Source organism: Osmerus eperlanus, chromosome 28, assembly GCF_963692335.1.
Source record: "Osmerus eperlanus chromosome 28, fOsmEpe2.1, whole genome shotgun sequence".
In the NCBI taxonomy this organism is placed as follows: domain Eukaryota; kingdom Metazoa; phylum Chordata; class Actinopteri; order Osmeriformes; family Osmeridae; genus Osmerus; species Osmerus eperlanus.
The window spans coordinates 7,230,412-7,258,176 of NC_085045.1; the positions used below are offsets into that span (position 1 = coordinate 7,230,412).

At 48.4% G+C, this 27,765-nt stretch overlaps 2 protein-coding genes across 3 annotated transcripts in view; both read right to left on the reverse strand.

Annotated features, from left to right (window-relative positions):
* Positions 1–13,032, reverse strand: part of aopep (aminopeptidase O (putative)) — a 19,700-nt gene extending 6,668 nt beyond the window's left edge. Inside the window, exons 1-5 of the mRNA XM_062454101.1 lie at positions 12,280–13,032; positions 11,125–11,294; positions 10,734–10,899; positions 9,664–10,032; positions 5,112–5,118 (exon numbers count right to left, since the gene is read on the reverse strand). Of these exons, the coding sequence (XP_062310085.1) occupies positions 5,112–5,118; positions 9,664–10,032; positions 10,734–10,899; positions 11,125–11,294; positions 12,280–12,986 (1,419 nt within the window). The 5' untranslated portion in view covers positions 12,987–13,032. The remainder of the gene's footprint in view (positions 1–5,111; positions 5,119–9,663; positions 10,033–10,733; positions 10,900–11,124; positions 11,295–12,279) is intronic.
* Positions 13,033–14,652: 1,620 nt separating this feature from the next.
* The window catches only part of dock8 (dedicator of cytokinesis 8), a 42,477-nt gene continuing 29,364 nt past the window's right edge, over positions 14,653–27,765 (reverse strand). For both annotated transcript variants that reach the window (XM_062454197.1, XM_062454198.1), the window contains 17 exons: positions 27,454–27,580; positions 26,498–26,585; positions 25,976–26,072; positions 25,742–25,876; positions 25,413–25,565; positions 23,639–23,797; positions 23,454–23,554; positions 22,685–22,877; positions 22,291–22,434; positions 21,862–21,993; positions 21,468–21,602; positions 21,167–21,253; positions 20,743–20,979; positions 20,093–20,236; positions 18,740–18,846; positions 16,697–16,867; positions 14,653–16,209 (listed from right to left, as the gene is read on the reverse strand). In XM_062454197.1, coding sequence (XP_062310181.1) covers positions 16,158–16,209; positions 16,697–16,867; positions 18,740–18,846; positions 20,093–20,236; positions 20,743–20,979; positions 21,167–21,253; positions 21,468–21,602; positions 21,862–21,993; positions 22,291–22,434; positions 22,685–22,877; positions 23,454–23,554; positions 23,639–23,797; positions 25,413–25,565; positions 25,742–25,876; positions 25,976–26,072; positions 26,498–26,585; positions 27,454–27,580 — 2,262 coding nt within the window. In that variant the 3' untranslated portion in view covers positions 14,653–16,157. The remainder of the gene's footprint in view (positions 16,210–16,696; positions 16,868–18,739; positions 18,847–20,092; positions 20,237–20,742; positions 20,980–21,166; positions 21,254–21,467; positions 21,603–21,861; positions 21,994–22,290; positions 22,435–22,684; positions 22,878–23,453; positions 23,555–23,638; positions 23,798–25,412; positions 25,566–25,741; positions 25,877–25,975; positions 26,073–26,497; positions 26,586–27,453; positions 27,581–27,765) is intronic.

The window sequence follows — 27,765 nt, forward strand, 5'->3', positions numbered from 1 at the left end:
GCAGCGGGGTCCTATCATAGCCCTGTAATTGACATCCCCGACCTAGATCTGCTCCCAGCAATGACACCACTGAATCAGGCTTGTGATTGAGGAGGGTGTGTGTGAGTGAGTGAGTGAGTGAGAGAGAGAGAGACTGTCTATATCAACAATTTCACTGTCCCTTCCAGCTGAGATGGAGTGTGCCAAAGCAGAACACACACACACACACATGCATGCACACACACACACACATTAGTGTCCCTCGATGGGTCACAAACATGGAGGGCTAACAAACTCCTTTCAGCTTCCTAGAAAGCAGGGGCTCCACCACTGTTGTTCTAACCCGTTCTCTTCTCATAGCGCTCCGTGGGCTTATTTTAGAAACAGGGGCCTGTTTGACCAAACTCCTCCCGCCGTCCCTTTTTTAACAAGTCTGACTTCAAATGTCTGGCATTCCTGGCCGGCTGCTGATCTACTCTGCACCACTACGTTCCCAGGCTGGCCCCACGAGGCCCCACCAAATGCCACTCCATGTAGGGTTGTGGATCATTCCCCCCCCCCCCACAGCCATCCAGCCATCCACCCACAGCACCCCGCATCACAGCCCCAAAATAAATATCAGAAAAGGATATCAAGGGGGCCCGTTCTGCTGATGAGGACACGTTCAGACTCGGCCATATGTGGCATTCTCTCATTCTGCATGCATCATTTTGCTGCACGCACGCACGCACGCACGCACCCACACACACACAAACACAAGCGCCCCAAAAAAGACGTGTCTTAAACAATAACTCAGATACACACTTCCCAAACAGATGTGGACAAAACAATACCTCACACACACACACTCCCAAACATACTTGTACAAAACAGTAACTCACATGCATGTACACACCGATACCACACACCTACCGACACAGGTACAAGTACACACACACACACACACACAGGTCTAAAGTTGGGGCTCTGATCCACAGCTGGTTCAGAGTGAGCAGGTATGCTGCCCCTGATGGTTTGAGTGGAGCACATCCATAACATCCACATGGACAGCAGCAGAGGAGACGCCGGGCTAGGGCTGTTTGTTATGCCTACTGTGTGCGGCCCTTTCCCTCCCAGTTAACTTGATTGCTCCACATTAGCAGTTCAGAGGGCTGCTAACAAGCCGACCGGCGGGCCCTGCTGCATGCCAATGTAACGTTTCTGTACTGTACTGGATACACACACACGACAGACAGACACACACACACCCACACACCTCATCATCAAAGCTGCATGCAAGATATGTCCATATGTCCAGGTTTGGCACAGAATCCATAGAAGATGTGAATTTGTGTTGGGAAGAGAGAGAGAGAGAGAGGGAGCGGTGAGAGGAGTAAGAGAGAGGGGGAAAGGAAGGAGGAGAAGGGAGCAAGGGAGGGAGGGAGGGAGGGAGGAGAGAGAGAGTCCAGTCCCATCCTAAGCGGGCTGGGCCTTTGGGAATGATGTCACCGCTGAGGAATGTCTGCCTCGATGGGTGTGAGATGTCGAGGCAGTCGTAGCGAGTCTCCTACCTCCGCTGTTCCAAGCCAGTGGACGCTCCCTTCTCTCTGCCAGGACCGTGGGTGTTCACTCACACCCCACACAGTGCCACGGATCAAACGGGGGATATTCGGGGTTGTGGAGGACAGGTAGTCATTTGATACGTTACGTAACAGCCAGGCAGGAGGTGAGATTGTTAAGTAGAAGTTCGCAGCTAAATGAGGTGGATTTGACAGAGGTCTTTGTGTGTGTGTGAGAGAGTGAGAGATAGGATACAGAGAGAGAGAGAGAGAGAGAGAGAAAGAGAGAGAGAGAGAGAGAGAGAGAGAGAGAGAGAGAGAGAGAGAGAGAGAGAGAGAGGGAGAGGTTGCTGTAAGCTGTGACACGCCTGTGATTGAGGTGTGTTTGTAATCAAATCCTGCTCACACACACACAAACACACACATTAACTCAAGCTAGCAATGATTCTACGGTTAACACTCACTAATAGTGTAGGTATTGCATTGTGTGTGTGTGTGTGTTAGAAAGAAAGAAGGGACTAGAGAGGGATTGTGTGAGGTGAGGGAGGAAAGAGAGGAAAGAAAATGAGTTAGTAGGGAAGAGAGAGAGAGAGAGAGAGAGAGAGAGAGAGAGAGAGAGAGAGAGAGAGAGGAGGGAGTGCAAAGGACGCCCACAGACACACAGAGTGGGTTGGGTTGAAAGAAACTTTATTGGCCAGTACAAACTTGCAAATACAAATAGAAGCCATGTAAATAACCATGGACTTACATCAATTAATTCATCAAAATGCAGTACAAATCAATCTACAACCTGTCATCCTAGTTCTCGTACATCAACAATTTGTGAATAATTAATAACAAATGAAACCACATGAAATGTTTTCCACTGTATAAAAGCTGTATACTTCTCTACAGGAGGCTGTACCACTATCCTCTCAGGAAACAGCTAGGTCACCTGACTTCCACGATCCGTCTGTTTGTCTGTCAGTCACCTTGACAACTGAGGAGGTAATGACCACGCCCTCAGGTATACGTAGCTTTCTATAATCTAGGATGAGGCGCACGGAAATCATTGGCCTTGCTGTGATTAGAAGTTTGAAAAGGAGGTACACAATTGATATTTAGAAGGGGGAATGTAATTATCATATAGATAACTTTACAGTATATTTTCTTTTACTCCATAAAAGATATATATATATATATATATACAGTACCAGTCAAAAGTTAAAAAAAAAAATAATCCCATAAGATTTAATGGGAAAATGTGTCCAAACCTTTGACTGGTACTGTATATATTAGAATGAATGAAGTACAGATACTTGAGAATGCATAGCATGAGTCTGCATTTATTTGGTAAAACTGTAATCTTGGAAGACTTTCTAATCCTTCAGGCTAAATTGCAGTCAGACCCTGAGAACATTTCACTTTGCACTTTGTTTCACAAATGTCTCCTTTTGAGCACTTTAGCACAGGTCCCTTGGACATTAAGACGTCTGGCTTCACCCAGACAAATGAAATTATCCTCAAGCCCCAGCCTATCACACCGCCAGTCATAAAACACCCCCTGCATAAACTCTGAACCGGTCTCCCCTGCGCCACACAATGGGCCCATCCATCACTCAATGGGAATAGGTGCTGTGGACTCATCTATTACTCAGTGCAATGGGTGTGCAGCGACAGGCTTGTCTTACCAAGGCCTTTAATCCAGAGTTATAGCGCTGTGTGCCAGTGTTACTGTTAAACACAGCAGCATGGCAGCAAGCTGCCACTGATACCAAGCGCAGATTAAAAAGAACCGATTTGCGGTGGCAGAGAATCCTTCACCTGACACCGCTTACCTCACACCATAGGTTGAAGATATGGTAATCTGTCATACTGTCTATGCATAATGGCTCGCAAGGATAATATATATATCTTGTATATGTCTTATATATATATATATATTGTGATTAAAACATTGTGTTGTTTTCCTGGTTCTACCTTTGTCTGAATTCAATAAGTGTGGAGAAAGACAAAAACACAGATATCTGTGTGCTATTTCACTCTGTGCAAATGATAGCTGTGTCTCTGTTCGGCTAATCCCCAACGCTGAGATTATCTTCATGCCTCCTTCCATTCCTCAACTGAAATTCTTCTTTCAGCCCTGACGTCGAGCGAGCGCCGGCTCTGCGGCAAAGTGCGGCATTGCGAGGGTTAACCTATTCCACAGACACAACCAGGAAGTAGACCCTGATAACCGCACAGGAATGTCCCTGCAACAACAACACACTTTCTAAATTGGACCCTGCTATCTTCATTAACGGATGGATGGGGGGAGGCGGAGCGTTTGAAGCGAAACAAGAAGGGAGGATAGGGAGGGAGGTTCGGAAAAGTACCGTAGGAAGGAGAGAGAAAGTCAACTCCAGCAAGGAGAGGTGACAAAAGCCTAAAAAAAAAAGAAAGAAAGAAAACGAGAACCTGAGAGACAGAAATCCAGTTTGGGGGAGGTAATTACTTAAGAGAGTGCTGGGCATTCCTGTGCTTTGAGTCCAGGTGCAGGCATGCAGAGCAGTCTTTCATTGGCCGGACTCTTTTGTCTGAGCACAGGGGAGAGAGGTCCACTTAGACGGGCAGACAGAAGCACCTCATCCTTGACTATTTGATTAACAGCTGTCTTCCGTGCCAAAGTCGCCCCGGTCTGAAAGGAGAGGGGCAGTGTCGCACACTTCTAGAGTTACGCCGGAGAGAAGAAAGAGAGACAATCCACACAGAGAGATGGGGGGGGGAGGGGGGGGGGGGGGGGGGGGGGGGGGGGGGGAGGGGTTCGAGAGGGGCAACGGTGGTGGGAAGAGGGATGGCAGGGAGGGAAGGAGGGAGGGATGGATAAAGCGTAAGATGGAAGAGGGGGGGAGAAAGGAGAAGGGAGGGGAAAAAAACAGGAGCCGGGGAGGTAAAGAGCACCAGCGACGGTTACCGGAGCAAAGTCGAAGAAGAAAAAAAAAGAAGGTGGAGGAACGAGGGATCGAATGAAAGCAGAGGCTGTGATGAGCCGTGGGAGACGGGAGGCGATGCAGAGTTAGTGGCCCCGTGCGCTTCTGCTTTGTTCAGCGCGCAAAGGTGGAACACGCATCCCACTCGCACACGAACAATACATTTGGCTCTCTGGATTTTTTCTCTCTCTGACTCACGCCCACAGGGACACTCCCCACCCCATATGAGCAGGGACCGTCATTTATGTCACACATACTTTGACCGTAAGTGAAGTGGGCCCTAGGACAGGGTTATGAATGACAGAACAAAACCAAACAACCCCTCCAAGCCCCTCCCATCCACTTCCTCTCCAAGGACTCTGGTGGCCTCCCTCTCTTCCTCCTGGCCCTATAAACAAAACGATGCGCCGTGTGTCTGACTTCCGGCGTGAGCGCACCCCCGGCCTCCACTCAGAGGAGGTCAGGGACGCAAATAACTACCCCCCCACCCACCCACCCATCCTGACAGCTATACGACCCGCAGCTCCACCCCATGGCCCGATCAGAGCCCTTTAACTACCTGCTAATTCTCTGCATATTTGCCTGACCATTGCTTGGCCTCAGCGGACCTCTCATCCGGCCTCGCAGCCCCCAGCCTCCTCCTTGCCCTCTGGCTGAGGACAGGGGGAGCGTGGGGGAGCAGAGGGGAGTTCATGTCAGATCACATGTTTAGAATCTGGGGCGGGGAAAAACATTTGATTTCGAGAACAAAGTCATTGTTTTGGCAATAAGCCACTCTGTGTCATTTCTGTTTGGTTCCGCTTGGAATATGAGCGATTAAGGTAGCTGGCGCGGGGGCGCCGACAGACACGCACAAACAAGAAGCAGAGAGACACACACACAGAGAGAGAGAGAAAGAGAGAGAGTGAGAGAGAAAGAAAGAGAGAGAGAGAGAGTGAGTGAGAGACACACACACAGAGAGAGAAAGAGAGAGAGAGTGAGAGAGAAAGAGAGAGAGTGAGTGAGAGACGCACACACAGAGAGAAAGAGAGAGAGTGAGTGAGAGACACACAGAGAGAGAGAGAGAGAGAGAGAGAGAGAGAGAGAGAGAGAGAGAGAGAGAGAGAGAGAGAGAGAGAGAGAGAGAGAGAGAGAGAGAGAGAGAGAGAGAGAGAGAGAGAGAGAGAGAGAGAGAGAGGAGGGAGTGCAAAGGACGCCCACAGACACACAGAGTGGGTTGGGTTGAAAGAAACTTTATTGGCCAGTACAAAACTGCAAATACAAATAGAAGCCATGTAAATAACCATGGACTTACATCAATTAATGCATCAAAATGTACAACCTGTCATCCTAGTTCTCGTACATCAAGAGAGAGAGATCACCTGGCCATATTGAAATACAGCTAAAACACAGGCTTAATTATCGGATCGACAGGGGCTTGGAACAACAACAAAAAAAGACGAACAAAGCAGTATTGGGACTGAGGCAGGGATCGACACACGTCAGCTGAATGACTAACACTACCTCTCAGGACGTCTGAAGCCATTCCAACCAAGTCAAAAGTGGCGCGAGACCCCCGTTTCAGTACGCCGCGCGTCACCCGGAACCTCCCGTTGAAGCCGAACCCAGATCCGAGACCCGAGAAAGGAGCCCAACTCGACACTTGCCTCAATCCCCCCCCTCCCCAACACACTGGAAAGCACCCCGTTGTTGGTCGGGCCGGAGATGTCCTTATTTGCCCACGTGGCGGGTGAGGTCGTTCCCACCGCGTCCTGAGGCGTCACAGCGGGGTGCGCGCGACGCGCCGCTTCAAAGAGCGGGGGGGGGAAATGCCTCGCCCTTCCTGTCGCTACGGCTCCCCGCGCTGTGACGCGGACGAGATGCAGCGGAGGAGATTAGGCTGCGTAAACAAGCACGGACACACACACGCACACACAGCTACTGACTCATCACGTACAGCAGCGGTGTGTGTGTGTGTGCGGATGCCAGGCCCACGCATGCAAGGGTCTGAGAGTGTCTGTCCTGTGGGTGGGTGGTGTGTGTGTGTGTGTGTATGCTACGCCCACATGTTTCAGGTTTTAGAGTGTGTATGTACTGTAGGTGTGTGGCCCCAGTGTGTGTGCGTGTGTGTGTGTGTTCCATAACCCTGTGCTTGAGATATTCAGTTTCATCCGAGGCAGCACTGCTACAGGAGCTCTCTCCCCGGCTGTAGCTATTGACTGACTGCTTTCCCAGCCTCATTTTACAACCTTCACGTGTCATTCCGGCCCCATGGCAGACAAAGAGCTGTTTTAGCCGGGGAAGTGTTGCTAAACTAAGGAGCCTCCCCTGCTGCGCCCATTGATATCCACCTTTTATACCAGCCCTTCACCCTCCTCCTCCTTTTTTGCTCCTCTTTCACCCTTTCCCTCCTTTTTCGCTTCATTCTTTCGTCTACGATGTCATCCTCCTCGAGTCCGAGCCCTCTGCTCCTCCTCTTTCTCCTCCTAGCTATCCTTCTTTCCCTCCTCTCCTCCCCTGATTTAGTATGGAGCGAGGACACACACAGAGCCTTACATGCCGGGGTGTTTAACAGTCTTACCATGGGGACCCTACAGGCAGACACTCCACTAAACCTTTACTTCAAACACCTGACACACACACACACACACACACACACACACACTAGTTCTGACATCCATTGAATGCTAGGGAGTCAGGTGGCGGAGCGGTTAGGGAATCGGGCTAGTAATCTAAAGGTTGCCAGTTCGATTCCCGGCCGTGCGAAAATGACGTTGTGTCCTTGGGCAAGGCACTTCACCCTACTTGCCTTGGGGGAATGTCCCTGTACTTACTGTAAGTCGCTCTGGATAAAAGCGTCTGCTAAATGACTAAATGTAAATGTAAATGCTAAATAACAACGTTGTACCGACCACCGATAAAGCACCAACCTGTAATCAACTGCCATGCCGGAGTTCCCCTTTCTATAGTAAGAGATACTGTTGTTGGTCTGACAAAACGTTGTCTGTGTGTGTGTGTGTGCGTGTGCGTGTGTGAGGGGGGGGGGCAGACTTCAAGCTTATGGGGCACACAGGAGTACGTGGCACAGACCTCGAGGGCCGACAGGCCCTTGCTTGACTTCTTAATCTTGCTTTCCTGCCCTCCCTCCTGACGTCTCACTGGAAAAGAAACACCACGCCCTCCCCCCCCCCCCCCTCCTGCCCGCTCCCTCTCCGTCTTGGGGCGCAAAAAACATGTCCCTAGCCCTCATCCGCCCCCACCCCCTCTTAGCCATCCCTGTTGTTTCCACGGAGGCATGGCACTGAGGCTTGGCTTGGCCCCAAGACCGGGCCCACATACTTCCCAATCTGCAGATTAAATAGCTGTAGTCTCTGAAGTCCTTCCAGGCCCTAATGGCTTTGTTGCTGGGAATAATCCACACATCCTCTCCCACATCCTGGGGGTCTCTGGTGGCTTGAGACCCCGGCCTCACCCTCTCCCCCCACCACTCTCACCTCCTTCCCTCCGTCCCCTCCCTTCATCTCCGTCTTAATCATTCCGTTCCACTGGTCTCAACCACCCTCCTTCTGTCATGTGGTGCAGCCTTGCGGTTAAGTCTGGAGGCCATGCAGCAGGACTGTACCACACGTATTGGAGTAGGGGGGGGGGGGTGACTGACAGATGCAATAGGATGATCCACAGATAGTTGTGACACAGCAGGTGTGACATAGCAGGTGTCTGAATGAATTCTCTACGCAAGCTCTCTGATGTGGGAACATGCAGAAGCTGACACCCTGGCAGCTATCCACACACTAACGGCCGGTTTACAATCTTGGGTATTTTGACGGACTGCACACGTCACTTTTTCACTTTTTATGTACGACTGCATCGGACACAGCCGCCGGGTTTTACCACGATGTGAACGGACACGAAAGTCGAGAAGATATCAACTTTTGGGTCGGAAGGGATGCATGTGACCCGTCAGAACGCAGCCGTTTCACACCTCCTGCACAGTAGCCTATCGCTTATTTATACTTGAGCAGGCCCACCCTCTGCAGACGGATCCATGAACATATGCAGTAATGCAAACCAGCCGTAAGAAGGCACCCATATAGAAAACAACTCCAAAAGACGTGGGCGGGCGTTTGACATCTGTTCAAAACAAGTATCACAAGGAGAGAGGTTCTCCAAAGATTTGGGCCGTTCAAAGGGCCACGTCTTTCTTACATTCCACTTGTTCAAGGAACATGCCAGGCTCAGATCTAAGATGACCCCCTCACCTTCTGTCCATTAGAACGTCTCCGATCCCCAGCTCACGCGTCATAACCTGAGTATGCATATTCAGTGATGACCTCATATCCTGTGGAACATTGCCTCTCAGACAGAGGTCTGGCTCAGGGGGAAGGCAGAGAAGGAGGGAGGGGGGGGAGGGTGGAGAGAGAGAGAGAGAGAGAGAGAGAGAGAGAGAGAGAGAGAGAGAGAGAGAGAGAGAGAGAGAGAGAGAGAGAGAGAGAGAGAGAGAGAGAGAGAGAGAGAGAGAGAGAGAGAGAGAGAGAAAGAGAGAGAGAGAGAGAGAGAGAAAAAGAGAGAGAGAAAGAGAGAGAGCTGGCAGTCTGCTGGTAAGCCACACACACTAGGACTCTGTCCATTGACCACCCTGCAGAGCAGACAGTTTACTTTATCAACAACATAAAACATAAAAAGGTCTAGACATTTGTTTCTTTTCAGTAGATGTTACTTCCAATTCATACTTTTATCAGACGTTTAAATGAAGTTAGACGGGTTTCAACAATGGCTCCATTGTGATTACATTTCAAATGAATTCAAACTGTGACTTGGCTTGTTTTCTCCTAAAAATAAATAAATAGGAAAGTAGAAGGGAACACTGATATCATATGACTCATGTAAACAGTTTCCCTGTTCTCTCTCCTTAGCAGGTTGCTAAGGAGAGAGAACAGGGAAACACACACAGGGGTTGTGTGTGTGTGAGTGTGTGTGTGGGGGGGGGGCATGACCAGTCAAACCAAATAGCAGCCCTACAACCCAAGACTAAACAGACGCAAACAGGAAAGTCAGGATTGGGGCATACAGTATGTTCAAGAAAAGAGATCAAAAATGACATTAAAAGCTAAAAAAAAAAAACCCTCCCATCTCTCTGTCCATCCCACCTTCCATTAATCCCTACATCCATCCCTTCCCTTAACATCCCTCCCTTTCAGCCGGGACTCCGGGTCTCTTACCTGGCCATGCCCAGACTGGTGAAGCCTGCTGGGACGATAAGGAGGTCGATGCGGGGGAAGGGGTGGACTCCCAGCGTGCCGCGGGCGGCTGCCAGGCAACGGGGCAGCAGTGGGAGGAGAACCTTCCGGGCCTTCGGCAGCAGGGAGGGCGGAGCGAACACACGGTGAGGGACCACCCACTGCCTCCAGGCAGACGGGTCGGTGAAACGGCAGGGATAGTCGCCATGGGAACAAGGGATGTTGTCATCGCCCAGGCCAGGGCAATCGGTCACTGAGGGACTTTCGTCCTCCAGGCCTGAGTAATTGAATGTGGAGTGCGGGCAAGTAGTCACGGGGCTGCACATGTTTGTTGGGGTGCTCGGTTCCCGACTGTGTGGGTCGGAGGAATAAAAATTATTCATGGTTAGTACTGTAGATTCAACGAATCGCCATGCATGAGAATCTTATACTGAATGAAGAGCATATTCACTGCAGCCGTGGAAAGCACGGAAAGCAAGGAATGGAAATAATATCCATTCCTCATACATCCCAAGCGAAAGCCACAGAAAACCAAAATATTGAAGTGCCGGCATTAAATCTCATTCATCCCAAATCCAATATCGTTAAATCCATTCAGTGCTATAACTACGTGTTCCAGTACCCAGATATCATCCAAGTTTCCATCCAGCCATTCACGGAGAATAAAGACCCTCCTTGTGACTGGCTATGCCTGGGATAGAGAGGGCTGAGGTGAGGTAGAGGGCCGGGGATGACAAGGCCTTACTGGAGCAGAACCAGGATGGGAGAGGAGGCCTACGGGAAAACCCCCACCGGAGAGCTCCCAACACCACCACTCATCCCCTCACATGCAACCCCCAGTCTTGGGTCTCGACTACTGCTCGACACCATGACCTACCTGAATCCCACCGCTACTCTATAAGGAGCTCCGACGTCCTCAGCCCATCCATGTACCCCACCTCCAGTCTTGAATAACATCCTTTCCTAACTGTCTCCCTATCTCCTGAAGCAGGGTAAGCTCGGCGCAAACAGCCGAGAGAGGAGGGCTACAGACAAGAAGAATAACAACATACCTGCCAGCCTGGACTGCCAAGGCCCCAGACCCGGCCTCCTCCTCCTGCCCCCTCCTCTCCCCTTCGATGGAAAGATCTGGGGTGGCTTGCAGCCAGTGGCCCACAGCCAGGGTGAATGTGGAGGCAGGCATGGGCATGGTGACGTAGTATTCCCAGCTAGAGGAACCTGCATAAAGAGTGTGGGGGGGGGCAGGGAGAAAGGGAGAGAAGGAGAGCGACGGAGGAAGGAAGCAAGGAGGGGGGGAGGGGGGGAGGGGGGGGGGGGAAGGGAATAAAGAGGAATGACGTGAACCATGGGAACATGGAGATATTACAGTAGCATCATGTGCAGTATCCACACTATGAGTATCCGTCCAACCCTTATGGGTACTAACAGTATACAACCACCCACCTGTCTTCTGGTTGTGAGTGGGAAGAGCCTGGTTCTCTCCACTCAGCAGAACCATACAATCCTGCGGCGCTTGAACTCTGGCCTGCCAGGTCGACATCGCGACAGCAGGCTCCTGACAGGGGAAGAGGGCCCGGTTGTTGATAGGAGAACCGGCAGTGTAAACACACATCCTGGAAGGTGTTAACGACACAGTCAGCACACTGTAAAACACGTTTCGACTTATTGTTTGCGAGACCTGCTAACTTAGCTAAACATAGCTAAACATAGCTAAACATAGGCAAATGAGACAGTCGGCCAAATGTAGTTCAGCAGTAGCTGTCTATTGATGCCTGTAAGCGAGTTGGTGAGGGATTGAGTTCATTAGAGCTGGCTTGTTCTTTGAAAAGCTAAAGTAGTGGCAAGCTAGGTTCAAATCATTAGGGGGCAAGCTAGTTAACTGGGCGTGGCTTCACATTTAGCATTCCATTTTTGGCACAACTATTAGAGTTTAGTAAATGGGTTTGGGACAGCCATCACATCAAAGGATTAACTAGGGGGTAGAATAGGCGTATCAGTGCAGCAGCTAGTTTACAAGTTACAACATGATTTACTTTTTATTTCACATCATTCTAAACTACCTTCCATAGACAAAAGTGGTGTCACGGCAACAACAGAATCACAGCCAAGCTGAAATTAAGTAGACAGCACTCCCTATTGTGCGAGTCTGCTTAACAGAAGCAATGGAACAGTTTAAGGCAGTGGTCTTCAACCCTGATCCTCAGGGCCCACTGTCCTGCACGTTCTAGAGGTTTCCCTGCTCCAACACACAGTATTCAAATGAAAAGTCGTTTTCAGGCTTCTGCAGAGCTTGATAACGACCCATTCATTTGAATCAGGTGTGATGGAGCAGGGAAACATCTAGAACATACAGGACAGCAACATCTAGAACATACAGGACAGGGGGCCCTGAGGACCAGGATTGGATTTCTATAAATGGAAATCTATTCAATAGATACCAGTAGTGGGATATTTACAGTGTGATTTGATGTGCCAAAGGGCTTTGTGATGAGAAGTCATTAAATCACTAAATGAAGTGCGGAAATGTGGGCAATAGTTTGGGGGGAATTTTGTATGGAAGTGCAGACCAAACCATATCATATTATGACTTTGACCCACCTGTGATCCTGGTCTCTGGTCCACCTGACAGAACCCCCCTCTGGCTTGGTCTCATAGCTGACCCTTAGGGCCCTGGGGAACCCCTGCGGGCTCCCAGCCCCCCTCTTCCTCACCTGAAGACTCCAACGATCTGTATGGAATAGAAGGGGCCCCCCGCCCTGGTACGCAGGGGCCTGGCTGCACTGGGAGTACAAGTGCAGCTGGCGTCTCCACTGATGAGAGGGAAGGGCGATGAGTCTTTGAACCAGAACTGCTGGCTGGCTGTCTGTGCTGGGTTCGGACCCCTCAGGCCCGACTGCCTCGAAAAGACTGGACATATCAGGCACAGAGGAGACGTCGACTTCCTCCACCTTGAAAACAACCAGGTCACAGCAGTCCAGCACTAATGTGAAGTCACCCTGGCTCGTGCTCTCCCAGCAGGAGTTGGTCTGTGACAGTTGAGTAGTTCCTTCTTTTTGTGCGGTACTACTCGTTTCACCCGTCCCAGCCACAGTCCTGTCATCAGCTGTGGCTCCAACCCTAACGGTTGCTTCAGCTCCTGCCCCAGCGGGGCGAGGTTCTAGAAACAACACCACACTTCCACGGATGAGCTGCTCTTGGAGAAGAACGGTCAGGTCCAGTGCATAGTGCTTGACCAGCATGTGGTTAGTGTTGGCTCTGAGAGGCAGGTCGTCTCTGCCGGGGTCCACATCCAGCTCAGGCTCCATGGCTTTTTAGAAGTCAAAGGTCAACACTGGTGGTTGGAGAGGAGGTAAGTCTACAGATACAGAAAAATAAGAAAATGTAATTCAAGATAGTGCTGTGCTATGTGGTGTGATTGTACTATTCACATACTAGCAAGACTTAAAACATTGAAACTGCACTCTCAATTGTAAGTGTTAAACTTAGTTTGTTGTCACATTCCAGTCCTCCTTCAAAAACAAAAACAATTTTTTTACAATCATATTTTCTCAAGTGTTTACGATCTGGCACCTAAACCAAGCTCAAGCAAGCCTAGTATCCCAGAACTAACTTACATAACAGGCCTTCTATACAACAGAGACTTTTTGCAATCCCATTATTTACCCTGCTTGGGGGCAGAGAGAGTGGCTTAGCATGACAAGCCTATAATTACCATTAAAAGACAGAATTCCTCACTGGTCACTTGAAAAGAGTGTGCATGCATGTATGCTTGTTAACGTGTGGTCACATCTTTCTTCTACGGACAGTAAATCCATGATATGATCTTTGCTGCTCAAAACATGTTGTGACACTGTGGCGGCATACAAACTAATCCTACACAATCCCCATCGACACAATTTGAATGAAAATATAGGCATGGTATGATTTTGTTCTCACATGTCATGGTGTATCATTTGAACTTATTTTGCTTACAGTTTTTCTTTAGAAAAGTTCACAATGATTATTAGGTTATCACAATGCTACCTGCACCAACGACAGACTTCAATACAGCACCTCCATCATTCAGATCCTACTTTGGCAATGTCATGGGTTTTTCATCCAATTTAACTAAACTGTCAACTTTCGAATTATAGCCTATTGGAATATTATTAAAAGTGTTAAAGTTGCAAAGAACAGCTGTTGGTAAAGAACACCTATGGCTTTAGGGCTGGTACTATATAGGGAAGAGAAGACGCAAAAGCTTCTGAAAATTCTTCATTTATACCGTAAAAATTAAAAAGTCACTTTAAAACGTGTTCAGACAAGCACAGTCATCAGTGAACTATGCTCAAAAAGCTCCGCAGATATTACAGCTATCGTGCCCTAGCTGGACCAGGCGAACCCAAATAAATTACCCTTCGTGACAGGATTTACTATCAGTACCTACTTCAAATACGTTTACATCGTTCGTTTCAAGCTCAGACATTCTGGTTCTAAAGACCTCAAGCTGCCACAACCACTTAAGTGGTGGGTTGTACAGGTTGTAGGTTAACCCTCACGCACTTTGACTTCCTTTTAAAAGAGGGTAGATAAACTTGTTTGATCAAATAGTATACACTTTTTTGACTCATTTCTGCAGGGGCTACACCCGTTTCATTACAGGACAAGTGTCGACAGCGGTGTATTTTAAAACACGTGACAAATTTGAATGGATGAATGAAATATGAATGAATGAAATATACGCGTACTTGTTGTAAAATATATAGTCAAATCTAATGCACAGTGCCTGTCAAGCAAAACAAAAACAACTTTACATCGAGAAAACGGTCTCGGCATTACAGATTTCAGAACATTTCCTGTTAGTGGACTAACCTGAATCCAGTATGTTTACGACGCGCATTTATGTCGTCATCTTAAAGCGATTAGATATGGAATGTAGTTTTTTTTTCATTTTATTTACAGGTGTAGTTCAGACAGAAAATCACAAACAAAATCAGTAATTTCAATTTTATTGAGACAAATTGATTTTCAGAACAGATATTATCAATATAATCAGGCTAGCCAAGCAGCAAAAACAACCACCAAAACAAGTGCACATAAGTGTAATTGCTTCAAAACAAACATTTGGAGAATGGCAAAGAATGTCTACACTGAGAATGGCAAGGAACGTCTAGATTTTAATACAAATATGGCCCTTACAAAAAATAATAACTTGAGTTGAGTTACCCAAGTTCACTGTACACTGTTAGCAATATAAAACTACAGATTCCAACCACAGAGATGTACACCAATAGTTTGTAACAGAACGTCAAAGGAATAAAATGTGACTAAGTTGACAATGCAATTATATTTTCTGTTAGTTTTACAAGGAATGTGACGTCTACACATTGATTTAACTAAACAGAAGAGTTACTGATGTGTGAAATGAAAGTAAACATAATATTAACATAATATGAAATTGTATAAGTTTGGCACAGCATATGCATTCTACTGTGTTACTTGAGTTGATAATGTGTTCACAATGTGACTAACACCTAAAAATGGAAACATTTTGATTATTGCCAGCTACGTTGATATATTATCTAAAATATATTCTATTAAAAAAAATCACAAAATAATTTCTCTTGACTTTGTAAACATTCTCTTTTTAATTTAGTAATGACTGTCTCTTAAACTGATGTAAATTTACACATGCCAGATGCATTTCTCAACTAAGGTATGTACCATGACTCTTTTTGTATTTCAGCTCATATAAAAAACCTCATAATAAATTAACCTCTATCTCTATTAGTATCTACACAGCCAAGGCTGCCTGACAGAGATACCAAGTTAGCCTCAAGTTAACAGGACATCATGTAATCAACTGTGTCATTACAGTGTCTGAGAGTAGACTACTGTGGACTTGCATTGCTGCTCTGACAGGCACACACACACACTCAAGAGACGGTAGCACAGGACACAATCATTCAACCATTCAACAAGCCGGCTTTCTTATAGTCATTGCTCCTTTTCTCAGAACACTCAAGAATGCGTGCACACACACAAACACACAATTAAGAGAGAGGGAGAGAGAGAGAGACTGTCCATACACAATACTGGCGCATGATATAGTCCCTGTGCCTGCAAGGACCACAAGTCCACAGCAGTGTGCAGCCTCATGAATGGGCCTGTTAACAGTAACCATACAGCTCAATAGACTGGTTAACATGAATGAGAACACAGGAAGGAAGGTGAATTAGCACCCTCATTAAGTCATTGCTGTGGTTCTGGGGACTCTTTTGTGCTTGGGGAAAAAAACAAACAAAAAAAAACAAAAAAACAGATGCAATCATCCAATGTTGGACTGTTGGCTTCAACATGATTGTGAGCTGTCTGTCGTGTGGTCCACAGAGCATGAGGCTTCTTACACCACCTTCGATCTTTCGTCTCTCCTGCTCTCTACTTCTGTGACTCCATCCCTTTTGCCTCTGTAGCATTCTGTGAGACGGGACTGTGTCTCAGGAGTTCTCCTCTAGGTTTCGACGGAAACTCAGCCGTTTGATGGAATCCCTTTTAGAGACGACAGGAGAAGGAAGGGAGAAGGGGAGTACAGGGGCGAGAGGGAGAAAGACAGAGAGAAAGACAAATAGCGAGAGGTAAATAAACATTAATGCTTTAGACTTTCTATGGAAATGCTGCTCCAGCACAGACGACATGAATACCAAGCACAGGACCTGTCAGTACCACCTGAAGCGGATCAAGAGAAAACATGAATTTAAACCATTTGCCTGCTTACAGACTGATTGACAGTCCTTGTGATCAGACCTGTATAACCGTCAGCTTTATTTCAGACTTAAAAGCCGAATAACATTTCTGGAAATGAATAATAAAACACAATAGAAAACCATACCATAAGTAATCATATGCGGCAATACACTCAAACACAAATACAGTACAACCATATCAACAAAAACACACAATAAAACGGGTAGGGACATTCAAAAAAAAGCACGACATACCTCCTAGCCCTGCCAAACTCCCTAGCCAGGGTGTTTACCTGTTCTCCAGGCGTGGTTTGATGATGGGCTTGTACAGCTCTGGGATCTTCCTCTCCAGCATGGGCCGGAGGTTCTCCCTGAGACGGTTGTAGTTCTTCTTCAGCTCCTGCTGGTACTCCTTCTGGTCAGACGTGATCAGGTGTTTGTTCTTCTCCACAGCCTCGCCACACCTGCAGCGATGGGGGGACAAGAAAAGGGAGTCAGGTGGCTGAGCGGTTAGGGAATCGGGCTAGTAATCAGAAGATTGCCGGTTCGATTCCCGGACGTGCAAAAAATGACGTTGTGTCCTTGGGCAAGGCACTTCACCCTACTTGCCTCGGGGGAATGTCCCTGCACTTACTGTAAGTCGCTCTGGATAAGAGCGTCTGCTAAATGAAATGTAAATGTAAGAAAAGCAAGACCAGTAAACCCCCCAGCACAGTGGCTGCCAGAGCCTGGGTGTGCGGGTGTGTTTGTGCGAGAGTTGCCTCAGTGTGCGAGTCTGTCCGCACGTGTCGTTTGAACAGAATAAGGAGTCCCAATGGGACTGGCAGCAACGAAAGCCCATCAAGTGTTGTGTGTATTTGGAAAGACCAAAAAATGACTTCATGATTGGTGATTGGCTGCAGCACCAGAGAGCCAGACATGGAGGGCAGGTTTGGGGTACAACACAGACTTATCCCGACAGGCACCATGGCCCGATACAACCCCCCCCCCCCCCCTCCACACATACACACACACACACACAACCTCGTTGTATATGGAGAGATGTGGAACATTGCAACCACATGGTTCTGTTTATCTCTTTGCTCTAAATGAAACTAATATGGAAACTGTAATGTCATGTAATGGTATACGCTTTAAGCTTGAAGCAGGGAGTTCTGCTCGTAGAAAAAAAAAAAAAAAAAAAAGAGAAAAAAAAACTTTTCCTTCTACTCCTTAAAATTAAGATCTGCGGATATTAAGGAAGCAAGCCGTCTCACATCCAGGCCAAACCAGCAAGAAAGGTCGATTTGCACTGCAAATGAGCGCGCTCGTGCCAGCTTGCCTTGGATTATAGAAGAAAATAAACATTTCGGAAATTACGGTAAATATTTGCCGGCCTGCAGTCTGCTGGAATGTGACGTGAGGTTTCCAAAATGAAAGCCACCTTTTTTCGGAGGCCAACGACAGATTCCCACGCGAGACTCTCACCTCCAGCTCTGCATCTTCATATCCATGGCTTCATGGGTACTGACACTTGGTTTAGATTGTGTTTGGAATATTCAAAATGTAATGAAAGTCCCCCTGGGAACAATTACAAGCTTTGCTCTCCCGTGGAAATGAGAAACATCTGAGAGATATTAAGGTGAAAACGGCTTCATACCTCAGAGGAGGAATAAGAAGCCACGTTTAGCTGGAACCTATCCTCATGTCACCTGCAGTAGCTACTGCGCGTTCTGCTGTTACATCTACGAATGGGTCTTGGTTCGATAAACAATCAACACCTTTCTATTTCTCCGTCTCTTTTCATCAGACTCTTACTGTCGGCTTGTCTCTTACTGTCGGTTTGTCCCTATCGGTGTCTGTCTGTCTGCCGCTTACAGTCCGTCTGTATTTTACCATCTGCTCGTGTGTCTTTCTCATCACAATGACTGACACATTATTAAGTTGTTTATGAACATTCAACCAATATGGAAATGGTCTTAGTGACCACACATGGGAGAACAAATGGCACAAGCCACCACAAAAAAAGTTTAAAAAAGAGAAACACCGTTTCAATGAATCAATCTATCACACCACCTACCGAGTCACTGGCAGACCCCGAAATGAAAACAATATAGCGCTCAAAGACACAAGGGTTCAAATGGAGAGTAAAAGTGAGTCATTGTAAGAGAAAGGGCATTAATGTGGTGCGGTTCTGTGCGCGTGTATTTTGATGTCTGCGTGTGTGTGTGTGTGTGTGTGCGAGTGTATTTTGATGTGTGTGAATGTGTGGTTGTGTGTGTGTGTGTGTACTTTTCTGCGCGTGTTTATGTAGGTGCTGTGTAGCCACCGGCTGGGGGCTTTGGCACAGTCCTCACCTCATGATGAACTCTTTGAAACAGAGGCGCAGTTTGTTGTGGTGACGGAACAGCTTCGGGTCCGCCGGGATTTCATTCAGAAAGACCTGGGCCACCTCCAACGGCCCCTGAAGAGAGACAGGGAGAGAGACGAGGAGAGGGAGGAAGGGGGTCGGAGGGAGAGGCAGAGAAAGGAAGGAAACGGGACGAGAAAGTACAAGAGGGTGTCAAAAGGGAAGGGCGAGGGAGAGAGGGCGAGTGAGCGAGAGAAAGAGAGCAAGGGAGAGGGGGAGAGAGAGATGGGGAGGGGGGGGGAGGTGAAGAATCACTCTTATTCAGCAGGGAGGAAACGGCCGGGCCAGGAGAACGGCCTAATGCATCTAAACGGCAGGATGAAGAGCCAGAACATGAGGAAAATATCAGACCGGAGTGGCCATGATTAGCCCGCTGCTCCACTAATGTCACCACTAACCCTGTATACGGCCCGCCATTCGCCCCCCATTCTCCCCTAGGAGATCTTGTTATCCTAACCTCCATTCACATTGAAACCGCACCTCGCTCACCGTGCTCGGTCATGACAGCCAGTCAGTAAACCAGCACTGATTAGTTTTACTGCAGCGGATGGCCATGTCTGAACTTGGACAGGCGAATAGACAGCCAGGAACCCGACCAACCACTGATTGCGCTCCGGAAGATTTGTTTATGGGAACTGGGAACAATGAACCTCAAGGTTGTGTAAACAGCCGTCAGGTTTGAGCAAGGCGATAGCTTTTAGATTGAGACTAGGGGAGATGTACTGTTGCGGGCGGGGGGGGGCTAGGCAGGCTGGAAGGGCATCGTTACTCCAGCATTTAGCCTGGTCCTGCTGTCGGGAGCTGAGCACCATCACATCAAAAGGAGGCTCCCTCGTCATGTGGAGAGAGTAGACTTGAAAGGCGAAGCTGGGAATTAACGTTTTAACGGTGCCAGGAAGACGAGCGCGGCGGACATGAAGCTATAGGATGAGGTGAATGCTTTGATGTGACCCCTTCGCTCCCACCTGCGTGCCGAGAACTAGGGAAACAGGAAATGTGGGGTCAAATAAATGTAATAGGTGGCAGAGAATCTTCTAGACTGGTGACGATGGGAAGCACGGGTTTGAAGCTACTACGCATGCATCATAAATATGACATTACTTATAAAATAAAAAAAACTACAGTCAATCTCATTAAAGTGAGTAGCTGTTGTCGTCTGTTCCTCGTACACTGACACAAGGGGATAACCATTGTCGTACTTAAACCACAGAGGTGAAGTCGGCCATCTTGGCCATGGCGCCTCGTTCTTATCAAAGCAGCACGGCAAGGTTTCTTGTCGGCGGGGGAGACGCCGTCGTACCTGGTTGACGGTGGCGCCCACGGCGCCCTGGAGGAGCATCTGCAGCATCTTGGCGTCGGGCTGTTCCCGGTGTGTGGCCACGGCCAGTTCCCTGGTCTTCTTCTGCATGTCCTCGATGGCCACCTCGATGGGCGTCAGGTCAAACTGAGGGAGCGAAAACGGATTTAATGTAATTGGTCTTCACTTTGGTCACGGGACCTTATTTTGCCAACTGTCCCTAACGCTAGAACTAATCTCGGCAAAAGGGTTTTTATCGAGGCCTAACCTGCGCCATCGGCAAAAATGTCCCACTAATTGGTTTTAAGTCATTGATGAAAGCCTTTGAGACGGATTCCTTATCCTGTCAATATTTTGCCACTAGCTTTGTTCGTTTTTTTGATTTACGCCTGTGACTTTTTGTTCGCGTCGTCCGTTCGTAACTACGAAATACCTTGCTGCTGCCTATCTTGGCCAGGACGCTCTTGAAAAAAAGATTGGTAATCTCAAGAGCCTCTCCTGGTTAAATAAAGTTGAAAAAAAAGGGAGGTCAGAAGGAGAGAGGCGCCAAAAAAAAGAGAAGGCGACGGAAAAATGTAAAAAAAAAAAAAGAAGTCAACGGAAGGGTAAGAGGACAAGGAGCGGATGAGGGAGCGAAGCTGGGGCGCCAGTACCTCCTCTTTCTGGATGACGTTGATGCGCGTCTTGACGTAGGGGAAGGCGTGGGAGGTGGTCAGGATGGTCTTCCTCTTGTACTGCTCGCTGAGCTCGCCGCGGGGCCGCCCGCTCTTGGTGAAGGGCGTGGTGTACATGAAGCGGCGCAGGTTGAAGTTTTTCTCGAAGTTGGTCAGGCGGTCCTTCATCTCGTAGTCGTCGAAGAAGGGCTCCACGTAGGTGATCTGGATATAGGCCTGGGCTCGGTCGATGAGGAAGCACACACAGAAACAGAGAAGATCTCCATATGACTGAACGTGGACGACATCGTGGGATATTTCCTCAGTCCACGTCTTGAAATGGGCGGCGCAATTCTATTGATTGGCATCATTATCGTGTATGTGATGTGTAGGGGAGTTGTGTGTGTGTGTCGGTTCTCTGTACCTTGTTAGAGTTGAGCTTGTTCTTGTCCACTGGTGTTGAGTCTTTGATCATCTCCAGGGCATCTCCAAAGCACTGGCTGTAGAAATTCTAGTTGAGCGGAAACACACAGAGAGTGGCTCACATGTTAGTCTCTGGAGGGCAGCTCTGATCCTCTGCTTTCCTTTGTTGTCGGTTGCTTTGTATTCTCCAGGTTCGGCCCCTTTACTTCGACCGAACACACAGCACAGTTTCACTATACTTGAGGTTTGGTCCCCACAAGGGTGGTTAAACAAGACCCCCCCACACACACACACACGCATACCTCCAGTCTATGGGATATCTCGGGCAGATGTGTGATCGCAGGCTCCTTGTAGACAAACTCCCTCTCATCCAGGTCACCGAACTTGGCCCCGTAGAATCCCACGCGGAAGTAGGTCCCGAACATCCTCTTATGACCCTGAGGAGGATGAAGGAGACACAGAAGAAGAGGAAGAGTGTAGAAGGGAAAATAAGGGAACCAGGGTATAGTAGGAAGAGTAGAAGGAAGAAGAGCAGAGAACAACATAAAAAACCAGGAAGTTGGTGACAGAGGAAAGATGATTGGGTCAAGTAGTCTACAGGTGCAAAAAAAGCAACCGGACAACTTCTACTCCACCAAACATAAATTGCATTAAGTTGTCTTGAACGATGTACATTAGCGTCAAGTGTTCCAGTACCTTCTGGATGATGTTGTCAAAGGCTTGCTGCAGCTTGTCGTGGGTGGAGGAGAGTTTACGGAAGTTTCTGTCTGCCTCTAGAATCGGTAGGATGATCTTATACACCTCATTCACTGCCTCGTACAGACAACCCTTTAGACAAGACCCAATCGTCACACACAGACATGGTTGGTGTACAGGCACTGTTGGTGCTTGGGAAAAAAAGTATGAAAGACGTATCCACAGATGGAGAAGCTCATGGTCGAATACAGTACAGGGTCATTTGTAAATGTTAACGTTAAAGGTTTTGGATCAAGGGTAGGTTAAAAAAAAAAAAAAAAAAAAGAAGGTATCTGCTGAGCTATCACCATCACCCTCCTCAACATCATCACCTTCCTCCTCCCCCTACTCCCAACACTCCTCCCTCCACTCCTCTCTCCCACTCCTCACGTTGCTGAACAGCTCGGCTGCCTGCTCCAGCAGTCCCACCAGGCCGCTCTCTGTGAAGTAGCGTCCTGAACACACCCCGTCCTCGTCTGGAGACAGGATGTCGTCCGACACCGCAGACTCCTCCAGCGCGTTGGGGGAGATGTTCTACAGAGAGGAAGGAGTCAGGCAGGCAAGTAGACAGCCGGCCAGCCAGCCATCCGGTAAACCAGGCAGCCAGTCCACATTTCCACCCACACAATATGTATTCAAACTTTCGGGTGAAACGGAGTAAGACATTTCTGGAAGCGAGCTTTGAAAACGCCAGTGGTCTATGCGCAAGAGCTCTGGCCACATGTCATATACTCACAAGAACATATTGCTCACGGGTGCGCGTGCGCGCGTGCGTGGTACCTACCTGGAAGGTGACGCTCCCCACGGGGAGGTACTTGTGGTCCTCCAGCATGCTGAGGTACTCGGCCACCAGCGCGGCGGCGTGCACCAGACACATGGCCGACTCCGTGAAGCACTTCCTGTTGTTGTGTTTCTCCGCCATGTTCTGCAGCCAGGTCAGACGCAGGTCAGGAGAGGTCTGGTAGCCCTTTGCTATTCTGCGTCGAGGCAGAGGGGAAAAGGACAATTTGGAACCATTTGGATGTGACCGTTTGACGACAACCGTTCGCGAAGACCGTGTTGGTCCTTTGTGTGCGTATGTCAAGGGGCCACGTGTGTGACTACGTTTGGTATACGGCTGTAATTGGGGTGTGACCTTGCCAAAAACAGGTCACGTGGATGTGACTGCAATACAAAATGGCCGTCCCGAAGATGAATGGCACGCGATTGAGGGGCATGAGGACTCATAAGCGAGTGGGCCACTGTATGCATAAACACACAAATCTGTCCATGTATTCTGTCACTCCCTCCCTCCCTCCCTCCCACCCTCTCTCGCAGACATGTACTGTGACTGTGTCTGTATTTACATCCCCGGGCCTAGATCACAGGGCTAAACTGTAACCACATGGTTTCCATAGTGAACACAGCAAACAGGAGAAAAAACATTTGAACCCAAACCACAGACAAATGGGAACCAGCAGCAAAACACAGGCCGGGGTTTGTGTGCACGCGTGTGCGCTTGCATCAGTGTCTTTGCGGGTTTAGGAATCGACGTGTGTGTGTATATGTGATACCTGTACATGAGGTCCATCAGCATTTCGGGGTCCTCCTGGAACTCTCTCATCTTCACAGTGTCTGACAGGATACTGTTTAGGTTCCTAAGCAGCTCATCCACCTAAAAACACACACCTCTAATTACACCACTATGTGTGTGAGTGTGTGTGTGTGTGTGAACAGCACATATCCACGTGGGCTGTACCTGCGGAGGCAGCTGTGTGTTCTGCATCTCGACGTCCTCCTCTGCGTAGGCCAGGATGGTGCGGAGTGACCGGCGCAGGTGTTCCTCGTGGAAATCGGACGACTTGCCCACCAGCGAGGCCAGGGACATGGTCACCTGCATCTTCACCCGGGAGAAGTTCTGACCACACAGGAGGAGGGAGTGGAGATCAGCGACAGTGAAACCAGTCCGGCTGACCAGGCTGGCCGTACTTGAGGCCACAGAAGACATTTCGACGAGGACATTCACGTGATGCAGTTCCATTCAGATGAAAAACGTTCTCCCTAGACACTGAGGACTATGATATGACTTGAAACGATTACTTCAGGTAAAGATATCTTGTTCCTTGAGTATATTGAGTGTTCTTTGTTGACAAATTGGATCATGTGAAAGGAAAACACTTTGGCGTGATGGAAAAAAAGTGTGTCTCTCCTTTTTTCGTTCTCTGCCTCCCTTCTGCCTCATCTCCCGCTTCCCTCCAAGAGTCTGTCCATTCTTCACTCCTCCTTCTCACATGAAGCCCCAGATAAAACGCCCTCCTCCTTCATCCATCTCCTCTGACCTCATCTAACCTGAGTGTGTGTGTGTGTGTGTGTATATATGTGTGTGTGTGTGTGTGTAACCCCATCCATCCCCACTATCAGCAGCTGAGCGGGAAATGATCCTCCATTAGGGCAGACATAATCATCCATGGATCATCCCCACAGCCTCATTCTGTTCTACTGAGTGTGGAGCCAGGGCCCCATCACCGTCCTGGGGATGTGTGTGTGTGTGTGTGTGTGTCACATGTCGACGCCACTCCTTCTCCACCTTCTTCCTGCCAGCCCTCCTCTACCTCCGCTAAAACACAAATCAAACCCGCCCTATTAATTTTCTACATTAACGGGAGGAAAATTGGTTCACGCCTCATCCTCTTTTTAAACCTTAATCTCATTTAGTGGAAAGAGGGCAAATTAGAGAGAGAGAGATAGTCATTCTGGAGGGATAAACATGACTCAGGAGGATGCTATGCTAATTCGTCTCACAGCTATAGCAGGAGAGCCCTTATACAGCACGTAAACAAACTGAGAGGAAAAGGCCTTTTACTCGAAATGAAAAACAAGTGACCGTGATTTCCATGGGAAGGGAAAGAATATTCCGGGTGTGCATGTTTGTGTGCGTAGGCATAGGTTAATGGGTGGACATTAGGGACATCCCTACCAAAGTCAAAAGATCATTAAAACGCCCCCCCCCCCCCAATTATAAGGGAAAGTTTCCTGCCCCAGTCTCCCTACTGCCCTCTTTACGCTACTATGGCTTTTCACCCTATCCCTATCTCTCTCTCTCTCTCCCTCCCTCTCTCTCTCCCTCACACACAGCTCTGTCATTAGTTAAAGGCAGACAGGAACACAGGGGGCAGACAGTGACAGATCTCCCCGTGCACTCGGAAACACATCATTCAGCAAAAACCTTCTCCAGCGCTCGGCTCAGAATAGACGTGGAAAAGACATTAATGCTGGGCGGGAGAGGCGAACGGAGGGGATGGACTCGGAGTGTTCGAGTGTGTGCGGAGAGAGAGAGAGAGAGAGAGAGAGAGAGAGAGAGAGAGAGAGAGAGAGAGAGAGAGAGAGAGAGAGAGAGAGAGAGAGAGAGAGAGAGAGAGAGAGAGAGAGAGAGAGAGAGAGAGAGAGAGAGAGAGAGAAGAAGAAAAAACTGAGAATGCGTTTAGCATCCGTGTGTACGTGTGACTGTGCGAGTTCGGCGCGCGTGTCCTCACACTGGCCGAGCTGTAGCTGTATCTCATGATGAGGTAGAGGGTGGCGCAGGCCTGACTCCTGTTGCCGTCTACTGGGCTGCTGCAGTACTGCAGCACCTTCTGACACAGGTCGGCACACTGCTCGGCCTCCTCCTCGAACATCAGCTCTCCGAACTGCACGGCGAAGCAGGAGTGGAAACACCCGCCGTGCGTACATACACAGAAACACGCACGCACACACACACACACACACACACATGCACACAGAAGATCTGTCAGCAAACGATGCAAAAACGGGAATATACACTCACAACAAACATTCCCGCAACTTAGGGAGGGGTGGGGCCCACCTTGACAACCAGAGCTCGCAGGGTGCTGAAGCAGTGAGACAGGAAGGTGGTGCTCTGGGTACAGGAGAGACAGTGGAGCAACACCCTCAATACACCGCCTATCACACTGTCCTTATAGTCCGACAAGGGGATGGCCTGGAGGAGCACAACACACGGACCAGCCAATGTCAGGGTCAAAAGAGGTGAGTGACAGTCAAACCGAGCCAATCCTGTGTGGGGAGGTTGTGTTCCGACCTGGACAATGGTCTCTAGCAGGTCCAGTACAATGAGGTTCGCCTCTGTGGCCAGATTCCCGCTGATTATAGCCTCTTGGTCCAGCTCTGCCTTGGTCCTGAGGTGGTTCAGGTTTGGGATGTTAAAGGCAGGATAGGTATGTCGTAATGTTGTTGAGAAGCACTTTTTGTCATATTTGCTGAGATAAACTTCACATCTTGACAGCAACCAATAAATCGAAAGGTTCAACAGTAAAATGTAATCAATCTGATACATGTGGGCATTGCAGGACTTTAATATACAAGACAGCATTTGGACCGAATGCAATGATTGGACAGGCTGTTTGTCTGTCTAACTACCTACCTCCTGGCAGTTGTCAGGCAGCGCGTTCATGTGTTTTGTAGGAGTGTCTTTGAAGGGATGGGGCGGGATATTTTGGGTTGAATCTTTTCGAACTCGAGCCAAAATGGCTAGGTTCTTCAAAACTTACTGACCCTGCCTTTAACGTTTGATTGTGTGTGTGTATGTGTATGTGCGACTCACTTGTCATGTTTGTCGTTGGTCTGCCTCCACTGGGTCTGATCTTTCCTCCAGCGCAAGTTCTCCCTTTGACCCATGGTCCTGTCATTTCCTGTACGGGGTCAAAGGACAACCAGGCTCTGATCCGATCAAATAGCAGCATCAAATAAACAGTTTGTGATGAGAAACAACAAACATAGCGAGGGAGTGAGACAGAGAGATAGTGATAGAGTAAGACAGACAGATACTTTTTTTTTACTTTAAAGATATCTTTATTGGGCAGTCAAAACTGCCAGTTAACTAACAGTTACACCACAACCGCCATTTTTCTCTTATTCAAACAAAACCAATTTAATTGAAAAAAACAAAACTTCCCTACTTACAACTTAAGCTCTAACCCCCCCCCTCCCCATCCACTGTGCGCAAGCCACCCCCCACACGTCAACAAACTTCCATCTTTCCCACCAGCGTACAATATGAAAACTCAATACGTAACCTTGCCATGACCAACCCCAGCAACACTACTAACATCAGGTGACCCTACTACCAAGAGCCTACTCTTCCTTGTCTTCCATATTGCCAACTTGACCTGCCCAAATAAATAGTTCAAGAGGCATGATCAGATCTCCTCTTCTCCTGCACTGTGTCCCTGAGTCCCCCTACAAACATTGACACTGAAAACTTCCACCCAACCCTCATACACCATGCCTGCAGCACCTGAAACAGGCTTTGAAACCTGGAACACTGCCTAACAGTCTCATCCTGGTTACAGAACAGACATTCCCTCCCCACCGTAGGAGAGAGAGACAAGAGAAAGAGAGAGGGGAAAGAGAGGAGAGATAGCAAGATGGAGAGAGAGAGAAAGAAACAGATTAAAAAAAGAGACAGAAACAGAGAAAGAAATACAGAGAGGGAAAGAAAGAAAGAAGAAAGAGAAACAGAAAGATACAGAGAGAGGGAGAGAGGCAAACAGCACTGACCTCCGACCCTCCTCATCATCTCCCCCCGAGCTCCGATCCCCCTGAGAAGAGAGTTCTCCAGCAGCAGCTTGGCCTGCTGGGACTTCTGGAGAGCCTGGGTGCTCACCTTGTCACTGCTCTGCTTCCCCTGACACACACAGAGACAAACACACTAACTTCCCACTCACACACGCAGCAGATATATAAAAGGGAATTTAGCCATAAACATACATTGGCTGGGGAGATATATAGTTATTCAACCCAACTTCCAGGAACATTAAAAACCCTCCCTCCCTCACTCCCTCCCTCACTCCCTCACTCCCTCACTCCCTC